Raw genomic sequence first — 22,766 nt, 5'->3', positions numbered from 1 at the left:
CATCTTTGCGGGACTAGGAACACGAATAAGAAAAATCAGCAACTCGTACAATACGGAAAAAACGGTGGCTGAGGACGCTCGTGGGTCCCACATTTGTTTCCGCTCCAGAGGTACGACCTTCTAAAATCAAACGCGTGACAGGTTGTCAATGGTCAACGAGTTCGGTCTTTGATCTTGTGGCATGTGTGACCTTTTAAACGTCTTTTTTTTTAAATATAGAAATCATCTTTATATCTAGATATATAAAACGAACAATAAATTAATTGTTTTTGGGATTTTATGAAGTCTACAAAATATACGAGCATAATTTTAATTTCATTTTGGGGACTTCACAGAGGCAACATCATTGAGACAAGCTCAGCGGCATACCAAAATAGCCGTGCATCAAAAATCCCGGTACTGAAAAGCCCGGTGCTGAAGCGATCACATACCGAAATGATCGCGTACCGACATCTCCGCACCGAAATGTCCGGTTCCCCATTTCATCGAACGCATTTTTCACCGCCGTAACTATCAGTAATCCTACAATTCAACAAAGAAATGTCTTCTAAATTCTTTACAAGGTTCATTCTATATCCGTTGGATATTCAGACTCGTTGGACATTCAGGCTCGTTGGACATTCCGTCTCGGTTGGATCTTTCGTCTCGATGGATATTCAGGCACGTTGGACATTCCGTCTCGATTGGACCTTTCGTCTCTTTGGACATTTAGACTCGATGGACATTCCGTCTCGATTGGATCTTTCGTCTCGTTGTACATTCCGTCTCGCCTGTCACGTGACCGATTGGACATTCAGGCTCGTTGGACATTCAGTCTCGTTGGACATTCAGGCCATAAGCGTAAGGCGGCCGTCTGCTAATAAAAAAAACATCTGATTGGCGCGGCAGCACGTAAGTTCTTAGGCGGCCATGACGGGCGCTTCATTCAACCTCGAAAATAGCAGGCAGCATTTCTGAGGCAGAATCGATGCGATTTTCTTTTTCCATGATTATTGTAATATATTAATGAAGCATAAAAAAAAAATTAAGGTAAAACCAGACGTCACCTCTCTTTTTTTGACAATTAGTTTCGGTTACATGTCGTCGTCTGCTTTGAACTCTGTGCTTACTACCGCGTCTTTTTTCTTATATGCTACTTCTATCCATGCTGTTTTGGGGTCCAGTCATGTTCATGGTGCGCTTAGCTCCCAACGAGCTATAGTCGGTTGCAAGCTAAGAAAAAGCCGGAAATGCCTCTCAGAGGAAAATGTAATCCTACGCCGAGAAACGCCAGCCAATTGTTTTCATGACGTCACGATTCCGTGGACCAATCGCGATCCTTTTGACAAAAAAAAAAAAAAGCTCAACATGGCTGCTGGCCTCAGCAACGCGACGCTAGTTTCTCATGACAATTATTCTGCTCTTTTGCGCCGTGTTTTACGTGCCCGAGGTTATGCCACGAAATTTAATGGTATCGGCTTGCGTTTGCAGCAGTTTTTGCGCGACAACGTGAGAATCCAGTGACGCTATCGCCGACGAAAATTTCGAAGCGGGCGCGAGGCTTAGCACTGCTGAGAGGTATGTTAGACGGTATGTTAGACAGTATCTTGGACAGAAAATGAATTGGGAAGACAGTACATTGGACATGACTTTTTTTCTTTACTAAACAGCTATTTCGTTGACAAAAACGTATTCTAACTAATTTAAATGTCCTGAATGAATTAAATAAATATTGTAGTAGTTTAAGACACGTTTCCTGGAGGCAGAAAAAGCAACGTTGCTAGCGAACTACTTTCTCGACGGCGGAGGCACTTCAGATGGGCGCAATGAGCTTGTGGGTGGAGCTAAAAGATTGTTCTCAGGTTGCATCCGACTATAGTTAAGGTTACTCTCTGATGCGGAGAGACCAAGCTGACGGAAGTGGTCCGACGACGTTTTCGGGCGGAGTTTCGGCAGCAACCTCCGGGCTCTCCAACCTTTCAAAACAAGTCACCGACAAAATTGGTGTCATCACCGAAGCTGGCGCTGAAAAATGCAGTACTCGGAGCCTTCACGGCCGATCCCCACCTGTCAACGTGGAGAGCACTCCTGACATCTGTCAACTGCTGCGCCAATCACACGCCTTTGATAAGCACATAACCGCTGTGGGTAGGGATTTCAAGTTTTTGATTTCTAGCGTTTTACTCAGATAAGTTATTTCAGTGATAATTTTATGCCCTTAATGTCCATTTGTCAGCCACCTCTGTGGAAACTATTTGCTTGATACATTTAGGAATACATTTATGCCGTCCCTTCAAACAGCAAATAAATCCCTTTGACTCACCTTGTATATTCCTCCAATGTCTTCTATTCACAGTTTGGACGTCGATAACTTTCTGATGAGCTAGAAATCGCAGTATTGCTTACCCTCAGTTAAAAAGAACAGTAAAGTTTTCGCATTTCGTAATTTTCTGATTATTGTCCATTAAGGCAGATAACGCGTATTTTGTAATTTACACGTAAAACGTTCTTTGGCTACTGAAGTCCAAAAGTGAAGCCCGGATAAATGTGTGACCGCGAGGCTCCACGCTGATTGGGTTTGAGCGGGGGAGAAGGGGCATGGCAGTCAGAAAACGTTTGTGCATGGCGGGAATTTACCCAAGACCATTTAGATTGTGAAACGATTACCTTTCCAGAGTTTCACGACAAATCGCCATGAGTTGGGGTGCTATTTGGGGGGAACGCCTTGCAAACCATTCGTTCTGAGTCCGGCAGATGGTAATTTAACACCCGGTCACAGTTTTTCTTTTTCTTTTTGTTTTTTGTTAACCCGGGTTTGCGCCGGTATTTCCATTCCAGGAATTGCTATTGAGTGTACATGACATGCGTTATGCCAGTCGACAAACTAACCGGTGAAGAGCGCCGAAAGCGAAGACGCCGGACGTTCTCGTGCAACACAATTTCCCAGCAATTCGCTATGCCTTTTCTTATTCGTGAAAATATCAATAACTGTACAGGAATATTCTCACCGTGTAGATCGAGCTGAAGCTGCGTCTCAGGATTTTCAATTAGCCCGAGAGTTTTCTTCATTCTTACCCAACCATAACACATAGTATGGTAGAAATTGTGACATGAACCAACGACCTCACTTCTTGAAAATAGAAGCATGTTAGCTGAAATTAAAGTTTGGTTGGGTCAAGCATTTGCGTGTGCATACCGGTGTTGTCATGTGTACGTATCTCCGCTTGTACGCGCGCGTAAAGGGGTACGGGTATATCAGTATTTAAGATATCCGTGCGGCTGTATATGATTTTTCATCTTATTTTTATATGCATGGTGATTTATCATACTAAAAACAACATAAATGAACATTTCATGGAGTATAAACAATTTCCTCTGGGTAACAGTGTCGTCCAGAGGGCACGTCAAAGAACAAATAAAAACTGATAATTAGAAATGTTATCCTAATCTCCCCTATTTAACGTTTAACGTATTCGCCTCATCTAACACATTCCAGTTGTAGAGTTGTTTCCTGTTGTCTAAACATGCTACCACAAGCGTTATTATTCAGAAAACGAAATCCTACCACGCGGTCTTCAATGGATGGCTGGGTGGTCGGGAGTCTGCCATACAAAACAAATGATATAAATCGCCCGAAGCTTGGCACCTGAGAACAGGTCGGAGTGTTGCGCACCTTTCCTACGACAACGTGACCCTTGTTTTCGCTAAAGTCCCTTCATAGTTCTTTTACAAGTAACGCAAACCAATAGAAATAACAAAGCACATTCTGCTGGAACAAAATGGCGGAATTCAGTTCAAACCCCTACTGTGCGCCGCCATTCGCTTCCTAAAACCTGCCCTGTCACGCAGTCGGCGCTTCAAAGAATGTCGCTACCGGTAGGAAGCTCTTATCTAGAGACTTACGTTTTGACGGCGTTTTGAGATTGCCCGACACCTCCTAGATAACAAAGCCGTAGTCCTGTATAAGATGGCGTCACCAGCGAAGTCCAACGCTGGCCAAAGACTGGACAGGACGATTTCGTCAGCGTTCGGCTCAAACTTGATTCGAAGCTGAGCACTGGCGCAGCACTCGTTTCCAATCTGTGTCGAAGGTCGGCCTTCACCTGTGACGTAAAAATGTTAGCACTACGGCCTTGTCTTCTAGGCGGTGTTCGATCGGCTCGCGATGACTGGCCTCCCGTCCCCGCTGCGGAGGCTGAGATCACTCTCTCACGTCTATATTTAGTATTTTTGTCCTCGCCAATTAAATTCGTCAACAGCCCGGATCAGTGTTTAGTTATTTGTATCCGAATTATTACACTTTCGGCATTCTTTAATGACTGGCAACACTTCTCAAATTGTCACATGCCAGCTCAAATGGATGTTTCGACAGTTAATTAGTGAAGTTTAGGTACTTCACGTGCTAGTTATCACTCGCGACCTGTTGGTTGCCTTAAGCCTAAGGATTTTTGTTTTGTTTTCGGTGCTTATTTTCTAATAACGTTTAGTCAATGGTAAAATTAGTAAAACAATTGCCATTATCAGTATGGGATCCCGATCATCAAAGTCTGACCGCAACATTGGAAGCCATTCAAGACTGAGCACACAGCTTCATCCTGACTAATTGTCCTCGTACGGCTAGTGCAGATGACGTGAAAGCTACCTTATCTTATCTTGCTCGGGATGATCTCACGTTTGACTCGACACTTCCAGACACCTGATACTTCATTACGTTTATTTGGTGTTGGTTAGGCCATGACTTGATTTTGCGTCGGTTGTGTGGAACTTTATATCACATAGCGACTGCAGGCGCATTGAAATGGTACAAAAGCGTCTGATACGCATGGTCTACGATAGGCATTTTAACAGGGGACTTTATTTCGACTACAATTTTCTTGTTAAAGTTTTAAACCTAGAACCCTAATTGACAGCAGGCATCGCCGAGATGTGGTGTTTTTACAGAAACTCATCCAAGGTCCTTTTGATGTGCCCGATCTTCTGGGTAGTTCACGCTTACGTGTGCCAGCTAAACATACGCGACTCGGCGATACGTTTTATCCTGATAAGCAGATTGAAGGGTCACCAATGCATAGAATTAAATTTTTTCTAATAGCCTTGTGCAGCATGATTTCTTTTCCATGCCTTATTTTACTTTGAATACCGAGTTGTCTGTAATTTGTTTTATTGTCACTGATGTTTCCCTCCAGTATTTCACGTCTTTGCATGTTCAACTCATTGTGACTTTTTTGTGCACAAATATCAAATCCTTCACGGTGTTTTGGGTACGCAATAAATACCAATACCAATACCAATCATTACCTGATTTGACTTTCGGCTGTAAAAATGCTTGTCTGAGTGCATTCTACAATTTTTATTACCATAAACTATTCCTCAGCCAGAAATTCATCATTGTACCATCTCACCACTCCGCGCCTCGTAATTGCATTTATAAGGTTGGCTTAGCAAATGTTAACGCTCAAACACTCGGCATCTCACTTACAGCTTGAACATATCTGACTGGAACCACTTTTCGGCTCCAAATGCTGCAATTTGTGATGCAATTGTTTTAAAACATACTTTTAATAACAGCTTCCCTAGTTGACGTAATCGCCATCTCATCTCCTCCCGTGAGTGGCCTCTTCTTTGTTATGCACCTTTTACCAATAAATAATAAAAATAAAACACTCTTTATTACAGGGTGATTCACGAATGAATGAGAAAAATCTTTAAAAAGTAACTTGATATAATAATTTTTTTTTAAATTAAGATTATCGACCACGGCGGACGTCAGGTTATGTTGATAATTCGGAAGTAAATTGTGTACAATAAACTAATTATGTATTTTTTTTTTAATATTAGCTTTGTCTCGCACATAACAATCATAATATTTAGTTAGTCGTGATCAAAATTTACCTTAGCTGTTTTTAAAATGAAAAAGGCTAAATGCTGGTCTGCGCTATTTTCTGTCAAAAATTAAATGTGCGAAAAGCAGATACCATAACTAGACTTTAATGGAGCTGCGGAAGTCCTCCGGAAGTGACGTTGGCTTCCGCGGAGGGCGCCGGCAGCGAGTCATTTTCAGCCAATCTATTTAGTGGTCTTAGAAGATGTGTTCTGCACTTTGCTATTTCCTCGGGCAAGCAGATTTTGGCGATTTTGTATTCGTTGGTTTTGGTATGGCAGACTCTAGACAGCCCAACACCACCAAAGAACAATACAAAACATAATTTTGTTTCTTGAATTTTAAGAACAACAATGGCATTTTTTGACGACGGGCAACATATTTGTATCTGAAATTTGTGAGCTGAGGCCAGTACCCATTCTAATAAATAGTGGATATTAGGCAATTAATGACAGATTACAAAATATGCCGGCTTTATTATTCTTTGACACATGACTTCCAAGAATTGTCCAGGCTAGGAAAGCTTTTTTTGTTTGTACGCTATTATTTCAAGTGTTTTACCGAAAAGTAAAAAAATATTGTGTCCAAATTTCACATCTCGAACAAATGAAATAGGTACCGTATCGGTCACTGTCTATAGGTATATTTACTTACGTATATAACATTTGTATACTTATGTTATCAGCGGGCTTACACAACTAGCATTTTAATAAAATTAAGCATGGACATTGACTTTAAGAAATTATATTGATTTTCCACTCCTCCAGTACGGCATTTCTTTAACAAGGGATTGTTTGCATCGAAAGCTAAAAGTTCTCAGGACTGGAAAACATTTAATAATTTTCAGGCTTCCAAAACAAAAAGCAGCCTAAATGTTTCCCAATTTCGAACATATATGAAAGAACGTATCATCACATGCGATAACTTAACACGCAATCACGCTTTTAATCGGTAAGAAAATAGCAGCATAAATCGTAGAATGCAACTATTTTGGGGAAGAGTGAAAAAGTGAAGTGCGTTCTTATGTTGATGTATAGCAATCATGTTAGCGGTTTGTACTGCAAACCTTTTGCAATAAAAAAAAAACCCTCGACATATCTTTTTGACGCATCTCATTCCGCTCATTCTTGGTCATGGCGTCTTTTTGTCTTTCCCCTACTATACAGACAGCGTGGTCAATAAACCACCAATAAATCAGAATGAGTAGTGATAGAAGTAACCCCAAATACTGTACTTGAAACGTCAGTTATGAAATACTAGGAATGCGTATGGTTAAACGAAGGAGATTTCGCTGAACCTAAAAAAATATGATTGTTACCTCTTTTCCAGCAAACATCGTTATAACATGCTTTTCGTTCTGAACAACGTTTTTCTGTAATGAACAAAATACAATGTATACTTGGAACACTCAATAAATATGCATAGTACTTTATGCAAATATCACGCCCGAACTAGGGCCACGAAAGATAATCTAGCGTTTAAAGAACTGAAACAATTAGAACATTATATTGGAGCTTGCGTTGGAATACCAAGCAAACGTTTTCAGATATACTTGATAACCATTTGTGTGAAACACATTCGTAGCCCTGTTTAATTACATTCTTCTAATTAAATCAACAAGACAACGGCCCCGCATATTCAATTAAAATAAAGCGCTGATAGACTCTGCCATCTTGTTATTCAGTTTCATGCGTATTTAGTTAGAGGAATCATCAGTGGTTTATCTTAATAGCTGGATCACTCAAGGCTCTTTGGAAAAAAATTCGCTTACGTATGTGCACAAGAAATGGTGGCACGTCCTTTGCAACTCGAAAACAACTTTTCTACGCAGATGCATTTATGATATTTGGTTTGACGTCGACATGATCCGAGCAGTGCACATGCGCAGTTAAGTGCGTAAATGACTCAAAAACACTTCCCATATGTTTTCCCTTGGAATTTTTGAGCGCTTTATTATAAATCTCACCTGATTTTGAATAAAATCTTAAAGGGGCCCACCAACAATTTTTTGACCGGTTTGAAGTTCGCGCTGAAACGGAGCTCCATGAAAGCAGGAACACCGAGGAAAAAAAATATTACACAAATTCGCAATATTTTGTGAGTTATTAGCAAAATAAATATTGCAGAAAATAACTTTAAATAAGCAAAACATAGCGCTTCATGACGTAAAATGAAACAGTTTAGCGATTGGAGCAAAGCGGTTGGCCAATTGGACGCGAGTTTGGTTGATAGCCCTTCGGCCCGGTCGGCCCGGTCGGCTCGTCGGCCATTAGGCCTAGCTGCAACTATCGTAGCTTTGCGATCGGGTTGCCATCATCGATGAATTTACCGGGCTTATCGGATTTTTAGTGCGGATGTGGGTGTCGCGCCGTACGAGGACACTCCACGCAAGCGCCGCGTCTCTGCCTCAGTCCGCTTCGACAGCCGCGGAACACTTGTCTCCCGCAACTCCGCCACCGGAGCCACCTCGGCGAGTAGGAGGGAGAAACTGGTGAGCGGTCCCGTTGGGCACCGGTCCCGTCGCCGCACTTCACTCGAACAGTGAAAAGTCTGTCACAGCACTAAAAGAAAATAAGGATTCCCCTGGCTCCTCATACTGCTTTTATTTGACCGGGACCGGGGCCGCACAAGTGAAAATACGATGCGCGTTGTGTGCACGGATCACTTGTCGTCTGCTCGCGATGGTACGTCGCGGACGCCGCTGGGAGACGCGCATGAGCGACAAGGCGTTGTTTTCGCCCTTTTTGAACTTTACTTTGCAACTTTATTAGCTCTATAAAAATGACTTGTTAGAGAAATAATGACGGTTAACGTGTGATATACTTTATTTCGCTTCAAAATTCCTGGGACGGCCCTCGCCAATCACGAAACCCAGAGAATGTGACGTATAGTGAAAGGGAGCGCCGTTATGCGCGCGCATTCGGCACCTCAAGGCGCCACCGTCGGAGGACGTGTTTCTGAGTTGTCAAATTAAAATACGACGCGCTAATATTTTCAAACTCTTTCGTTGTCCACTGGGTTTCCGGGACCACTAGCGTGTAGAAACCGCAAAAAAAAGTCGACGCTCAAATACTGTTGGAGGGCCCCTTTAAGTTGAGGGAAGCCTTCACTCAACCCAGAGGTCCCTTTTTTTAATATTAAGTTTGGCTGAACATGTTTCGTAGTTGTTTTTTGGGAAAGGTTGAATGCGCATAAGCTTTTTTTTTTACTATGACTACTGGGTTAATTCGACGAAAGTTTCAGTTTGTGGGAATGCCTCAATCCAATGAAGGCACCCCCCCCCCCCCCTTATATTAAAACTCTAACTCGGCTTAGGCATCGAAGTTCGTGAAGGCTTCAATTAAGCTAAAGCACTTCAGTTTGTAGGAAAAACTTGGTTAAATTTACGGACTTTGGTTTGTATGAAACGATCAGTTCAGCTTAAACATCTTTGTTTGGTGGACAATTTTTGTTTTATAATTGAGCGGCGGAAGTGCTAGTTCAATATAAAAGTTAAGTTTAAAGCTATGACATTGCTGAATCATTTTATAATTTTCAATGCAATACAAATGCGCTATTTTTTTTCTCGGTTCAGTGACAGAGCTTATGAAACGTTTTCCTTGGACCTGCTGCATAAATTATACCTTGAGGCGACCGACGTTGTGAAATAAAGAACCCATGCTAATACTAATACGAAAGTCCTTCTTAAAAAAAGCCATAACAAAAAGTGTAAAATTTGTACCTCGTTTTTTCGCATCAAATGAATTAATAGCTCTCCAATAGTACTGTAAACTGCCACTACATGAAGAGACAATGCCACAGAGTGACGTTTCGCCTAAGAAATGAATTGATGCCTTGGCAGAGCTGACAAAAAAAAAACGCTTGACTCGCTGAATGCAAACCATTTTATAATCGTGTTTTTGTAATTACAGTGTTCACTAAAATATCTGCAATGATGTCTAACCTTGTCTTTAAAAGGAACCGTTTCATCGCTTAATATCACAACACAAAGTTTTCTTTTCTTTATTTCAATCTACTGTTCCAGTTTTTCTTTCCGTAATTCCTACAAAAAATTCAATATGAGGAATCAAAGGAGGAAAGTGCACATTCCTCTAAATTTAGTTAGCTTCTGTGAACGCTATTATACTTATGCCTCAAGTGAACAATTCAGCGACGAATAAACATATTCTCCTGTTTGACGTCTCTCAGCCCACTTCTTTCTTATGCCTAAAAGTCAAATTTTGGTTCGACTATACACACCAGTTAACTGCCAAATAGTTTAGAACGCAAGCAATTAGACGCGACGACTTACTAACCTTACGGCATTAGGTCACATTTGTGTAAAATAACTTACCTTTATATGTTTCGGCTTCTGCTTGCCATACAGATGTCGCATTTAAAAGCAAGAGCAATGCAATACTTGATATCCACTTTTGCATTTTTATTGTCTTGAAAACTAAAAAAAAAATATATTTTTTTGCAAAATATTAGAAAACTTATATGTCTCTAAAAATCAGGTTCAAAGGCCTCTCTGGAAAAAAGTTTGAATGTGCAAAATAAACGTGTAATATTAAGGCACACTTCAATGTTTTCTGAGGTGTACCTTGTGAGGAAACTTCGTGACGCCATCCTTTTTTTTAAGTATGAGAATGAAAATTATGAAAGCGTAACGAAGGGCGTGAAAAAACCAAGGGAACAGGAATGCTTGTAACTGCTACCGGAAGGTTGATCCACATTCCTCCTAATTTACGATAATATTCCCGAAACTTTTTTAATTGCAGCCTTTATTTCAATGGCACGATGGACCTTTAAGACACAGCGAACTCTGTTCCTGAATCTATCGCCCTAATTTATACGAGTAATACATGTGAGTAATACGAGTAATACACGTGCACTTTGGTAGCGATTTCATTATTTGAAAGCATTAAATTTAAAGCTCGCCTGATTTTAAGAAAAAGCTTCCTACACGCTTGTCTTATGCATAAAAAGTTAAGGAGAACGTAGGAAAGCGAGTGCATGACAAGTGAAGTAACAGTGGCATTCATTTCGTTTCTGATATTTTTCAAAAAATAAATGCCACCATGATCACTATGTCCTGAAGTTTTCAGGCGAGTAGGTTTTTGTTCCTCAAGAAAATACTGAATATATTATTTTTGACTTTGTTTAATCATTCTTATCATTTTTATTGTAAACATGTGACATACATGGTCACACTACTGCGACTAGTTACACCGCGATTTGTTAGAAGACCGATGTATGCGGTCCGTTTAAATAAATATCCCGCCATAGGAATCACGCCGTAAGTTAAAATCGTCAATTTCTGACGGCGCACATAAGAATTCTTACATTGACCATGATTATTCGGTTTCTCTTTAACTTTTCATGGTAGTATTTTGTATTACAGGTAATCTCATCGATAACTTTAAGTATAAAACGTAAGGTTTAATATTCATTAAAGGTCCCAAGCTTCAAACGTGCAGCTGAAATTGACAACCACTGCCCCAAAACATATCTTAACAGTTTTTCGGAAATGGTTACGTTCGGTTCTCTTTGCTCTTTTATATCTTGGGGGGGAGGGGGTGGGTATATTTTGGAACCATGTAAGTGGTCCTAAATCACGTCTTTTTATTTGGAAATAATTGTGAAAAATTAATGCTAGAGTGCTGATGGGTACCTGGAAGGAAGTTACCCTTTAACTTTAAATCGACATTCGCCTCTAGAATTTGTCCCGTTCAAGGATAAATATTTCCATTTTAATCAATGATATAAACATATATCGAACAGCGACTCGTTGACTATAAATTGTTCTGGGCAACTCAGTTATAAAATATGAAAATCTATTCGCCACTCACGATTGTTCACGAGCCTCATAAATAGGGTGTGTTGTTAGGCATTACAAATTTGTTAAAGCAAAAAGCCCTGAAAGATGTGTCAATTCTGTATATGCAGGGAAGTTATATACGGCAAGAAAGACATGAGCTAAGAAGCGAATTCCCACGATAAGTCAATATTAATTAGAATGTGTTTTTAACGTTGTAATTAGTTAAAATAAACATAGGATTCAATTTAGAAGCTTTCGGAAAGTCCTCGAAAACCGCTAAGTTTGAGAAAGATTTGTGGAGCGCGGTAAGTTCATTGGTGCGCTAAATTTACAACTCGTGGAACGGGCGCAAGTCTAGCAGTGCGAAATCACGGTCGCGCGGTTTCCTCTTCTCTTACCCGTGTTTTCGCACTTTAGAATTCTGCCCGTTGCAAGTGATAAACTTGGCACACCACCAGGCTTCCTACTCGACCCAAATTTGTTTTTAATGTACTTGCTTTATTTTCAATAACGCTTAGCCAGTTTCTACTGCGAACAGTATGTTTATTTTTATTAATTAAAAGTAATAATGAATACATTTGAGTTTATTATCCTACTTTTTTTGGGGCGCTTAGTAACCTATATGATGTCTACCTGGCACCATACCTCATCTGCGGAGACCGCATTAGTTATGCCATTTCTAAAACAAATCAGTAAATAAAAATGTTGATAGTTTGAACTCCGAGTCCCTTGCAACCCCCCTGCTTATATGCAATTTTCAAACTCTAAAGGCGCGGTCTTCTTCCCCTCCCCCCTCCACACACACAAAAACAAAAATAAAACATTGTTTTTGGTGGTACGTGGTTCTTGAGAACAAGGCTATCCCCGTTTTTCTTTTTTAATAGAGCCTTTTTTATTTCAGCTATCCTTAGTACAATAGGCAGCACCATTTAAATAACTTGGAGCATAAACAGTCATGTAAAAATAAGGAGGAAAGCTGTGATAAATCCTAAATACAATCGTAGTATTCGGTTTACACAAACAACGAGCCGACGGTATCTCTGACCTCTCAAATTGTTCGGCATGTTCCACTAAAAATTAGGAAACTAGCCCATTGACCACCGGTCGCCCCAGATCCTGGGACAAGACCTTTCATTTTGTCAGCTCCCCATCGGCGTGGATTACATGAATGCGACAGTAGCGCATTGAATTGAGTTAACGTATCGAATCACCCAATGTAAGTGTCTTCATCAGACTTGTACGTAGTTCAATTACTCTCCTCAAGTCACTGTAGTTTAACTACTATTCTGAGTAGTTGAGTAACTTTCAATTACATTTTTATTTCGGTAATTATTAGTTTACTTTAATTACTTTTTCCGAGTAAATTATAATATCGTAATTATAAATTGCTTTCGAATTTTAGTCAAGAAACATTCCTGCCCAAAAATAGATAGGATGTTGGAAAAGCAGCTGATAATTGCAAAGAGGAGGAAGCATGTGGCGTAGGCAGGGGGGGGGGGGGGGAGGGGCGAGTGGTTTGGAGGTTCCGTAACCATCTAAAAGTTATACAACCCCCCCCCCCCCCCCCCCCCGGCAAGAACCCTGCTACGAGGCGCAAGGAGCGAACAGACACGTCGCAAGTGAGGCCCAGTAAATGCGGGATTGGCACCGAAGACTGGCATTTTTTTTTTGTGTCCCGAAGCTCCAATAGACGTGACGTATTTAAAGGGAAGGTCTGTCCCTGCTTCTTTCCAATGTAGTAACTCTCGCCCACTACAGGAGTTGTACACACTGCAGCCTTGGTCAAAGGAGTCAACAAAATGCAGCACCCGCTCTGAAGCTCATCTGGCGCTCCAGTAGTTTCTGCAGTACTTCAAGGATCGCGTGCTAAAGGCCAACGTAAAGGTGACCTCATTGCGTTGCCAATTCCTCCCAAAACTTAGCATGTGCAGGTCTTCCCAGATTCGAAGATCGTTCGAGAAGCTCCATAACTCCCCCAACGTTTTTACAAAAACAACAACAACAACAAAAAAAAAAGCTGAATTTGGAAGTATTGTACTTTATGTACATTGTACTTGAAGTACTATTTTAAGTAGGATTAGAATATTTTTGCTTTACTTGAGCTACATTATCTGAGCATGTACTGGTATTTTACTAACATATTTTTTTCTGGTACTTTCTGAAGAATGTAAACTCCCGACTTCAAAGTACATTACCTAAATTTGGAAACAAAAAATGGCTTATTGTCGTGTGAAAACGCGCTATCGCCTTTCAAGACGTCATCTGATCATTTCTCTGAGTGAAGTAATGTCGGCTATAAGACCAATACAAATAAGTGCCTTAGTAGTGTATTGTGGTAAATACTTCGTCAGCGAAAGTGAAACTACTGCTTTGTGGCGACTTGACTTTATCCAATATTTGCCGCCATTTCCGAAAAAAACGGATGCTCCTCCCATTATTTCTTTAGCTATGCATACCAGTTAAAGTGAAGTAAAAAAAAAGGGTTTGAAAGGGCTTTATAAAAGATTGTGTTAAAAAGCATTTATATTTTATTTCAAAAGTATGTTGTATTTATGTAATTCACTTCCCGTACATTGCACTCGGTGTGCTTACCATATTGAAGTACCTAACCTCTAATTGACCATGAAATTTACTTTAAGTACTTTTTAGATGTACTTACGAAACACTGTAAACAAGCAAACATTGTCTGCGAAAACAAGCTCAGGCAGTGCTAAACCTCAAAGTGGAAATGATAGATCCGCAGTTTATCATTAACCAGAAAACAAAAAGTACAAGACAATTAATCAAACAGAAGCAGAGCCAGCTATTAAAGCATTTATGTGAGAATACAAGCCACTTTATATTTGGCTAGCAGAATTTCGCTAACGGATCAAAACATGTACATCAATCAATCAATCGGTCAATATTTATTTCTCTCCGCATGAGAGGGGAAGGCAGAAAAAAATTATGAAAATAATCCCTGGAGAAGGGGAACAAGAGGGACAGAGTACAAACACAAATCTCCAAACACAGCTAGGTGACTGGTGAGCGACCGAATGATTTTCATCATTCTTGTCCAGCTCGCTTGCAACTTTGCATTTAATTGCATTCTAACAGAAAAAAAATGTCGCATGTAGCTACTTGAAAAGGTCTCCGCCTCCCCCGTATAAAGGTTTCTATAAAAATATAAAATAACTTCCAAAGTAATTCGCTACTTTTTTACGGTGGTTAGTAATTTACCCAATTACTTTTTATTTGAGTAACTTCTACACTACTCAAAATACGTTTGAGGCCAATACTGAGTAACTTAACTGAATTACTTTTTTTAGTTACTTGTACATGTCTGCTCTCCATTCGCCAGCCAAGTCATCGAATAGAGCCCGATCCCTTCAGTTTGAAGGGTGTGGTTAGAAAATTTTCAAGCAGGAATAGAAATCTGAATGTCAGCTTTAGCGAATCCAATCGAGTGAAGGAAGGGCGATGAATCGGGGAGAGGGAGGAAGGGGCAAAAGGCTAAGACGACCTCCAAACTTGGCTTCCCTCTGCTTTGTGTTACGGTCCAGACCGTGTTCCCGCCGATGGGTCTCCTAATAATTCACCCCCCTCCCCCTCCTCCTGTCGCTGCGACCTTGGGCACGCTGGGGAAACCGGAAAGGCCCAACATATCCCGTGGGCTAAGTTGTAATCATTTGACCCAAGCTGTATCCAATTCCCCAACGGATGCGAATTCATGTAAATTCCGCGGTTAAAGCGCATTTGATGCTCTAAACTAATAAATCGATATCACCAGGAGTTGCGCGACGCCGCCGCTTTCGCTGTGCATGCTGACACCTGTATTTATCCCCAGTGTTTTGGAAGCGTCAATGCGTGTTGTGAGCCCGGAGTTTGCAAATTTTCGGGTTAGCACGACACTTTTAATTGGGTGTTAACTTACGGTTTTCAGTGGGCGGCTTCGCCTGTTGTGTGCCAGGGTGCGAAAATAACAGCACCATGCAAAAAGGCGTAGGAGTTTATGTCTTTCCAGAAGAAAACAGTCTTTCCAAAAAGAGGGGGTGAGTAAGGTAAACAGAGCCATACAAAGCGGCAGGAAAAAAAACAGCGTTTTTCGATTTATTAGGCGATTTGCTCCATAGTTTATATCAACCCCATTGCACGTTAGCTAAAAGGTGTAAGCTTTAAGATTACAGAAAACCGGATATATATTCGCGTGTCGCCGCTGTTACGTTTCCATGCACCAACCTTGTCTCTCGGGTAGCATAGCCATTTCGCTGGCGTCGAACCGGTCTCTCGAACGACGTCCTAGCCCGTCAGTCGGGGAAGCGGATCGAAAAAAATTTGGCAGGTTTATTCAGTAGCGAAATATTCGATCGATGACGACCTTCCCGTAAGCGGACTGTCTTTTTGTAACCTTCCGAGGGAAAGAAGAATCGTACGTGGGCGGGGCAACTCCTGAGGGTGACCGACGGCAGTCAGACCAGCCGAGCTCTCCCCAAAAGGAGCTTAACGTCTGGTAAAGGCAAGATGACGATTATCCCACATACTCCCAATCCTATAATGGGGAGGGGAACAGTTCCAAGATCTGCAAATTGGCCGCTCGACGAATCCTGCACTGTTCCCCAGCAGACAGGTGGCTTCGTTTTCTTCCCCTCCCACCACCGTGACGAATAAGCAGCCGGAAGGCTAGAAACACACATTGTCGCGCTCGGCCTCCTCGGCGCCCGCCGCAGGTAGAAGTCAGAAGGGTTGACGGGTCATAACACCGCTCTCCTCTGACTTTGATTCAGCAGAGCGCCCCCTCCTCGTCGCCAGATCTTCTCGGGATCTTTTTCAGCCCATCACAACTGTTGGGCTCAGAGCGCTCTGACATTCTCGGACCAGTCACAGAAGCAAAACTTGCTTAGATTGGTAATTGATAAAACAATAATGTTTATAGCGTACGATGAACGACTGAGCAAGATTTACGCTCGCGTCGGGATAAAATAACTTTTAAAAAATCAGCAGCAGGCTCATTGATCTTTGCAGAAGAGAACGAACGCCAATGTTTGGAAATAGTCAACTCAACGCGCTTTCGACAGTGAACGCGACACGATAGCGGTCATGCGTACGGCAAAACAGGCAAATATTAAATGGTTAATAAACCGCCTTCTCTCACGCCAGAATATCGTCGAAGCTTCACCCACAGAAAAATGTACGTAGCGCCATGTGACACAAATCACAGTGAAATAAAGTCAGTTCTTCCTTTACTACAACGAAGGTGAATATGGCTAGGTTTCCATGTATTTTTGGTATCACTGTACAATAACAAAAGTCAGAAATTGCATGTAAATGCGGTCAATTGTATGGAAAAAGCTATACGCCTCGTCACCTCGATGCGTATTTCGATAAGGAAAGATGTGATAATAGAGATACATTCGAGAACAAATGTCATTCTCCTGCTCGAGTTGGGTGACGTCACTGCTGAATATACGTAAAAGCAGCAGCTGTCGAGCAGGGCATTCAATAGTGTTCTTTAGTTGCTATGGGAAGGCCACGCAGCGTTAGGAATCCGTAAGAGCAGCGTGCCTATGACGAGCGCAATCGGTCATGTATAGATTTAACTTTAGCAACAAATCTCACCAAATTTGTAATGGAACCCATTAGTGTATATCATAGTGATCACGAAGAATCATCACTACCGTTTTAAAATGATGTTATATGCTGTAAATAAACATTTGGTGAAGTTCTTTTGTATGCCTCTTTGTGAATTATTTTTTTGCGGTGCTCTACAACTTCGCTGGTCAAGCACCTTCACAGAGTTGAATGGCTCTAAATTTTACTGCAAAGCTGTTTATGGCTAGGGTTTCGTGGATTTTTTGTGTGGGTGACCAATAAATGAAAACGCGTATACAATTCCCTGTGATGCCGAATTAGAGCACAGCTGTAGAGGAAAAGGGGCTGGTATGGAGAAGAGGGTAACCTCTCCTGCTCCTTCTTCTCCTCCTTCCTCCTTCTCCATTCCTCCTCCCCTCCTCTTCTCTTTCCGTCCCTCCCGCTCCCTCCCACTTCCCTCGTGACGTCACTCGTAATGTCACTCGTGAAGGTCACTGTGAAGGTCGTGACCTTTACGAGTTACCTTCATGACGTCACTCGCAACGACCCTCGCAACTCTAGAGACCCTCGTGACCTCACACGTGACGTCAATATGGGAAACGCCCCATAATGCAGCACGCGGCTACGCCAATGGCGTCGCCGCTCAAGCCGGAAACGGGGGCCTAAGAGCTGCGCTCTAAAACTCTACGCTCGTACTGCCGCGCTCGCCGCACGCGGACGCCTACCCGTATAAATGATTCAAAGCAAATAACCAAAATCAAGTGTTGACGGACGCGCGTGCAAGATGCAATTTGTTTTAGGTTTTTGTTTTCGAACAGTTACTGCTGCAGACGCCGGCATGTACGCCGCCTTCCCCGCATGAATGATTCGGAGTAAATAACAAATATAAAGTGTTGACGAACGCGCTTGCAAGATGCTATTCGTTTTAGGCTTTTTCTTTATAGCAGTTACTGCTACAGACGCCGGCACGTGCGGCGCCTTATCCGTATAAAATAATCGAAGTAAATGACCGAAATAAATTGTTGACGAACGCGCGTGCTAGATGGAATTGTTTTATGCTTTTGCTTTAGAACAGTTATGGCGCGTTCACACTGGAAGCGGATCCGCGTTCGCGAAGCGGATCCGCGCGTTCTCAACCGCAAAGCGGCTAGGATCGAGCGGTTGGAGCGCGTTTTTGGCCCACCGCTTCAAGACCGATTTCTCCCAACCGCTTTCACGAACCGCAAAGCGGCAACCAATCAGAACGAGACGCTGACGTGACGTCAATGACTTTCGAAACAAGGTGGCACCTGTCGCTGGTGAGGCGTCGAAGGTGCTGTAGTCTTAGCTTTCGACAAATCAACGGAGAAACTTGATGTTCACGTCCGTCACTTGAATCCGCCGCAAAAAGAATTGACTCGCTAATTTTAACGGGCTTCGCACCGGTGATTTGGTTCGGGTAAGAGTTTGTTGATTATTCCGGGTGCCACAGGCCAAGCTTGTTAATCTCTGCCTGTAGAACGTCGGAGCCCGCCCCTGATCGACCGAATTGTCAGCTTTTCTACCAACTAGGATAGTCGCGTGAACTATTGAAAGCTTTCGCCACTGTGCATGACCACGACGAAGGCCGACAGAGACGTCGTGAGCTTGATTGCGTAGCCAACGCACCACCGCGGAGGGGGCAGGGTATCGCTAGCTCGACCTGTAACGTTTACTACTAATAAAATAAATAAAGGGAAGCTACTCAAGGAATAAAGTGTACGTACCAGACAATGCAGAGGTAATCCATACGGCGTTTATTTCAGCTTATTGTCAAACAAACAGTAGACTCGATCGACGAGCGAGTGACGAGAGGAGAGTCCACCACCAACGAAGCCATGACCGACTAGCACCGAACACATTCCCCCACACCACGGTCCACCCCACCGCTCTCAACTTTGAAAATGATAAGAGCGAACAACAACGCGGGGGAAAAACTGGCCCTCTATCTCGAAAACAAGGTCAGCTATTCATGCGGGAATGGTCCACTTCGAAGAAAAGGTCGGGGGCATCCTGTTCTGAGTCAGCAAGGCGCGCCTAGCTGGGCTTTGCTTGTGGGCGAAGTCGAGGGAATCACAGGCGAGTTTGGCGGGTCCATGCTTCTTTTTCGCTCCTTGAACTCGTGATGCGCGCAAACATCCCGAAGAAAAATATTCCGAGTGCCAAAATAGCAAAACTTTGGCTTTGGATCTTGAACTAAAGTGGATTTTGGATTGTAAAACAGGGTTGCCAAACGCAAGTCTCAAAAGATCACGCGTGATCGCCGAGAAACCGCCAACCGCCTCTCGGTGTGTCTGAACGGGGTCGCTCGCGAACCGCATTCGCGACCGCTTCGCGAACGCGGATCCGCTTCCAGTGTGAATGCGCCATTACTGCTGCAGACACCGGCAAGTGCGGCGCGTGGAACACTATTCCCATCATTCTCCTTGATGCTTGGGTAATTTAACAATAGGTCTATTTGACGTCTTCCGTCGCAATGGGGACGTCGCGTATAGTCCGGACTTCCGAACACTAACGCGCGTACGAACAACAGCCGGAACGGCATCGAGAATGTCAGCGGCGGGCGGCAAACACCATCGATGAAGGTCGTGCACAAAACGCAAAGCGCATGCGGCAAGCCGAACAAGACGACGAACATCGCGGGTGGGAGAAAGCATCAAAATGACGCAGGTACCATGATGCTAAATTGGACAACTTTAATGGTGCATACGCTAAATTCTGTGTCACGTTTTTGTCGTGTGCTAAACAGCTTCGCGTGTCATTCACCTTCAAAGAGTGGAATGGCTCATAAATATTTTGTAAAACAAAACCATTGAACGCACTTTTACCAAAAATGAAAATTTATTGGAGCGTCCACAAAACTCGGTAAAACTGAGGCGAGCTCTGTGACTTGTTTCTCCATCGGAGACTAACGATCTCGTAAAAGCACTGGGAATACTTCCCACGTCGGGTTTTTCTATCACGATCACAACTAAATGTCGTCCAGTCCGTTGTATCCTCGCACCTCTGAACGTACAAGCACTTTGTAGAACCAGACATCCAAAGCCGTCAAGCAAGACACCGCAGATTACGCCGGACACTTCCGCTGCCATTGTCAACAAAGCCATGTGATCTCGGTCCAGGTACCACGTGACAACTTCGTCGCTCCGCACTCCCACGGCAATAGACGGAGTGATAGGGGGCGTTCTGAGATGGATCGGCGCCTTTGGAAAGAACTAGCCGATCAGGCAAGCGTACTCTCTTTCCACCATCCGATATTGCGCGCTCTGGAAAGAGTGCTTTAGAGCACACAGAAATAACCACTCAAATTCGCCAAGGGTAGGGCGTTCTGAAGTGTTCCGTACGTTGAAATCGCCCTGAGCACTCGCTCCGTAGCAGTATATCCGTTGGTCGATCTCAATCGGGACCTCCGCACTGAATTGCGGCGGCCGTTTTTAATACTCTTTGTGCTCGATCCATTTTGGTGGTTATAACTGTAATAGCGACGACGCGATGAAGCGGCAACTGAAATTCGATTGATTGAAACCTCATGAAGTCGTCGAAGACGACACGTATTCTTACCAGAGGTCTCTGACCACAGGCGAGCTATCAGCGAGCTCATAATGCACACCTCAAGCCACGCGTAATGCCATAGCAATAGGCAGTCGCCTAAGGCTATAACACCATGTTAGCTAATAAAAGCACCAAATCGAGTTCGGTGATAGAACCAGAATGGAGCCTTCTCTAGTGGTGCGTTGTCCCGTGCCTCGCAGCAGTGCTCATAGTGGCTCACTGGGCACGTAGCATCCGGTATTTGCCAGGTTATGTTGAAACGGAATCGAGCACAGCATGCCACTGGCGCCTACAACCGCTGACAAGCAGAAGAAACGAACAAACCAAACACTGTTCGTTTTTTTTTTTTTTTTTTTGTTTGTTTTTGGTTCTTGGCATTTTGGTGCACCTTTTTAAGCTGTCCCCATAGCACAAACTAGGTCAAGTGTTATATCCGTTCGCCAACAGTATCTACGCAACGTGAAACACAAAAGTGGCTCAGTGAGTGGCTTTATACATGAATAGGCGGGTTTAAAGTCACCCCGCTGCGGTGGCGGTGCTGTCGGCATGGCGATTGCGCCGTCGCCTCACTCCACGTGATTCTGCTTTGTGCGCACTCACAGAACCAACGCCTTGTGTGAGCAAATACTTTTTTTTTAACAGCGCGCTGGGGTATTCTTACGATAACAACATTGTAAAACGTCTAGTTTTGATTAATTTTCAGTTCATTTCGAGGCCCTTTTTTGTTAGTTAAAGCGAGAGCGAGTGCCTTAATTTGTGGTTCACCAGAACTCTAAAAAAATGAATTTTTTATATATATTTTGAGCCGAGTATAGCACGTTGGCAGTAGGAAAAGCGTAAGTTGGCCTTACATCTCAAGATTGTAACCCACAAGTTCGTAATCTGGAGGAGGCTCTAAACGGAAGACTAAGAACGCATTTCACTAACATTTTCCTCGCTGAAAGCGAACGAACAATAAACATAGAGCCCAGTGGGGTCTATTATGTCAAATTAACGTTTAGCGAAATTGAAGAGTCAATTAATCTTTCAGTTACGATGCTCCCTTTAGTTTACAACTGCAAACACCACTTTCCGACGCGGTAAGCGCCCGTGGAATACCCATGGTACTTGAAGATTCCGCCTCGAGTTTTCAATTTGTAATTTATCTGAACTCTCCCGTAATATAGACTACATCGATTACTTGTTAATTTTTAACAATACCGCTTCAGGTTCAATTAAATCTCGAATAAAATTACAGTTCTGTTTTTGTTCACGGTATGCTAAAATGTTTGTTTGGGCTAGTTGGCATCGCAAGAAGAATCACCGTTAGCCTTTTGAGAAATATCAGGAATGCGTTGTGTATTGAATTTCCTCGTCATGCCAAAGGGTCTATATGGGACAGACCGAACGTTGCAAGGACGATAGATTATCTGGTCATCTTTAAATTCACTGTCGCGACGGCGGATGCAAACCAGACATTAAAGAAACAGCATACTAAAAGGAATAGTAAAGGTAAGCTGACCAGGGGAATAGTGAATTTCCTACAAGATAAACAAGCGAACGTAGAAGTACGACAGCATGATGCCATCCGGCACCCACTCAGACGATGAATTGTTGTATTTGACTTAGACATGTAAAAATAAGGAAAGCTCTTGTAACTATCTGCGTTCAAAGATGCCATATTGCCCACGAGTCCTTTTTTCCCCCTCGTACTTTCGTTTATTTTGGCGTCGCCTAAGTGTGTATATACTGGGTAATACAAAATAAATTATCAACTGGTAATCAGCGCTGAGTCCCGTCTGTTCTTGTTCCTCGTCCTTGTCCAGTTAAGATGTTTCTGCATAAAGATGTTTGTGGTTGCAGAGACAATTGATCCCGTAAACAATTTTTTGGTTCAGTTTGGGAGTAAATTTTCACTTTTCGATAGTGCTCAAAAGAGTAACATACAAGATTTCTAACTTACATATGTGTCTTTCGATGCCTCTAGGC

At 42.7% G+C, this 22,766-nt stretch overlaps 1 protein-coding gene across 1 annotated transcript in view; it reads right to left on the bottom strand.

Annotated features, from left to right (window-relative positions):
• LOC115323890 (neprilysin-1) overlaps window positions 1–10,278 on the bottom strand; it is a 105,777-nt gene extending 95,499 nt beyond the window's left edge. Inside the window, exons 1-3 of the mRNA XM_040214765.1 lie at window positions 10,194–10,278; window positions 7,179–7,232; window positions 2,988–3,131 (exon numbers count right to left, since the gene is read on the bottom strand). Coding sequence (XP_040070699.1) covers window positions 2,988–3,131; window positions 7,179–7,232; window positions 10,194–10,278 — 283 coding nt within the window. The remainder of the gene's footprint in view (window positions 1–2,987; window positions 3,132–7,178; window positions 7,233–10,193) is intronic.
• Window positions 10,279–22,766: the final 12,488 nt, after the last annotated feature.

This window comes from Ixodes scapularis, unplaced genomic scaffold (assembly GCF_016920785.2).
Source record: "Ixodes scapularis isolate PalLabHiFi unplaced genomic scaffold, ASM1692078v2 PGA_scaffold1__304_contigs__length_218370807, whole genome shotgun sequence".
Lineage (NCBI taxonomy): Eukaryota > Metazoa > Arthropoda > Arachnida > Ixodida > Ixodidae > Ixodes > Ixodes scapularis.
Note: the sequence above shows the minus strand (reverse complement) of the source record. Positions and strands in the feature narration are given on the sequence as shown.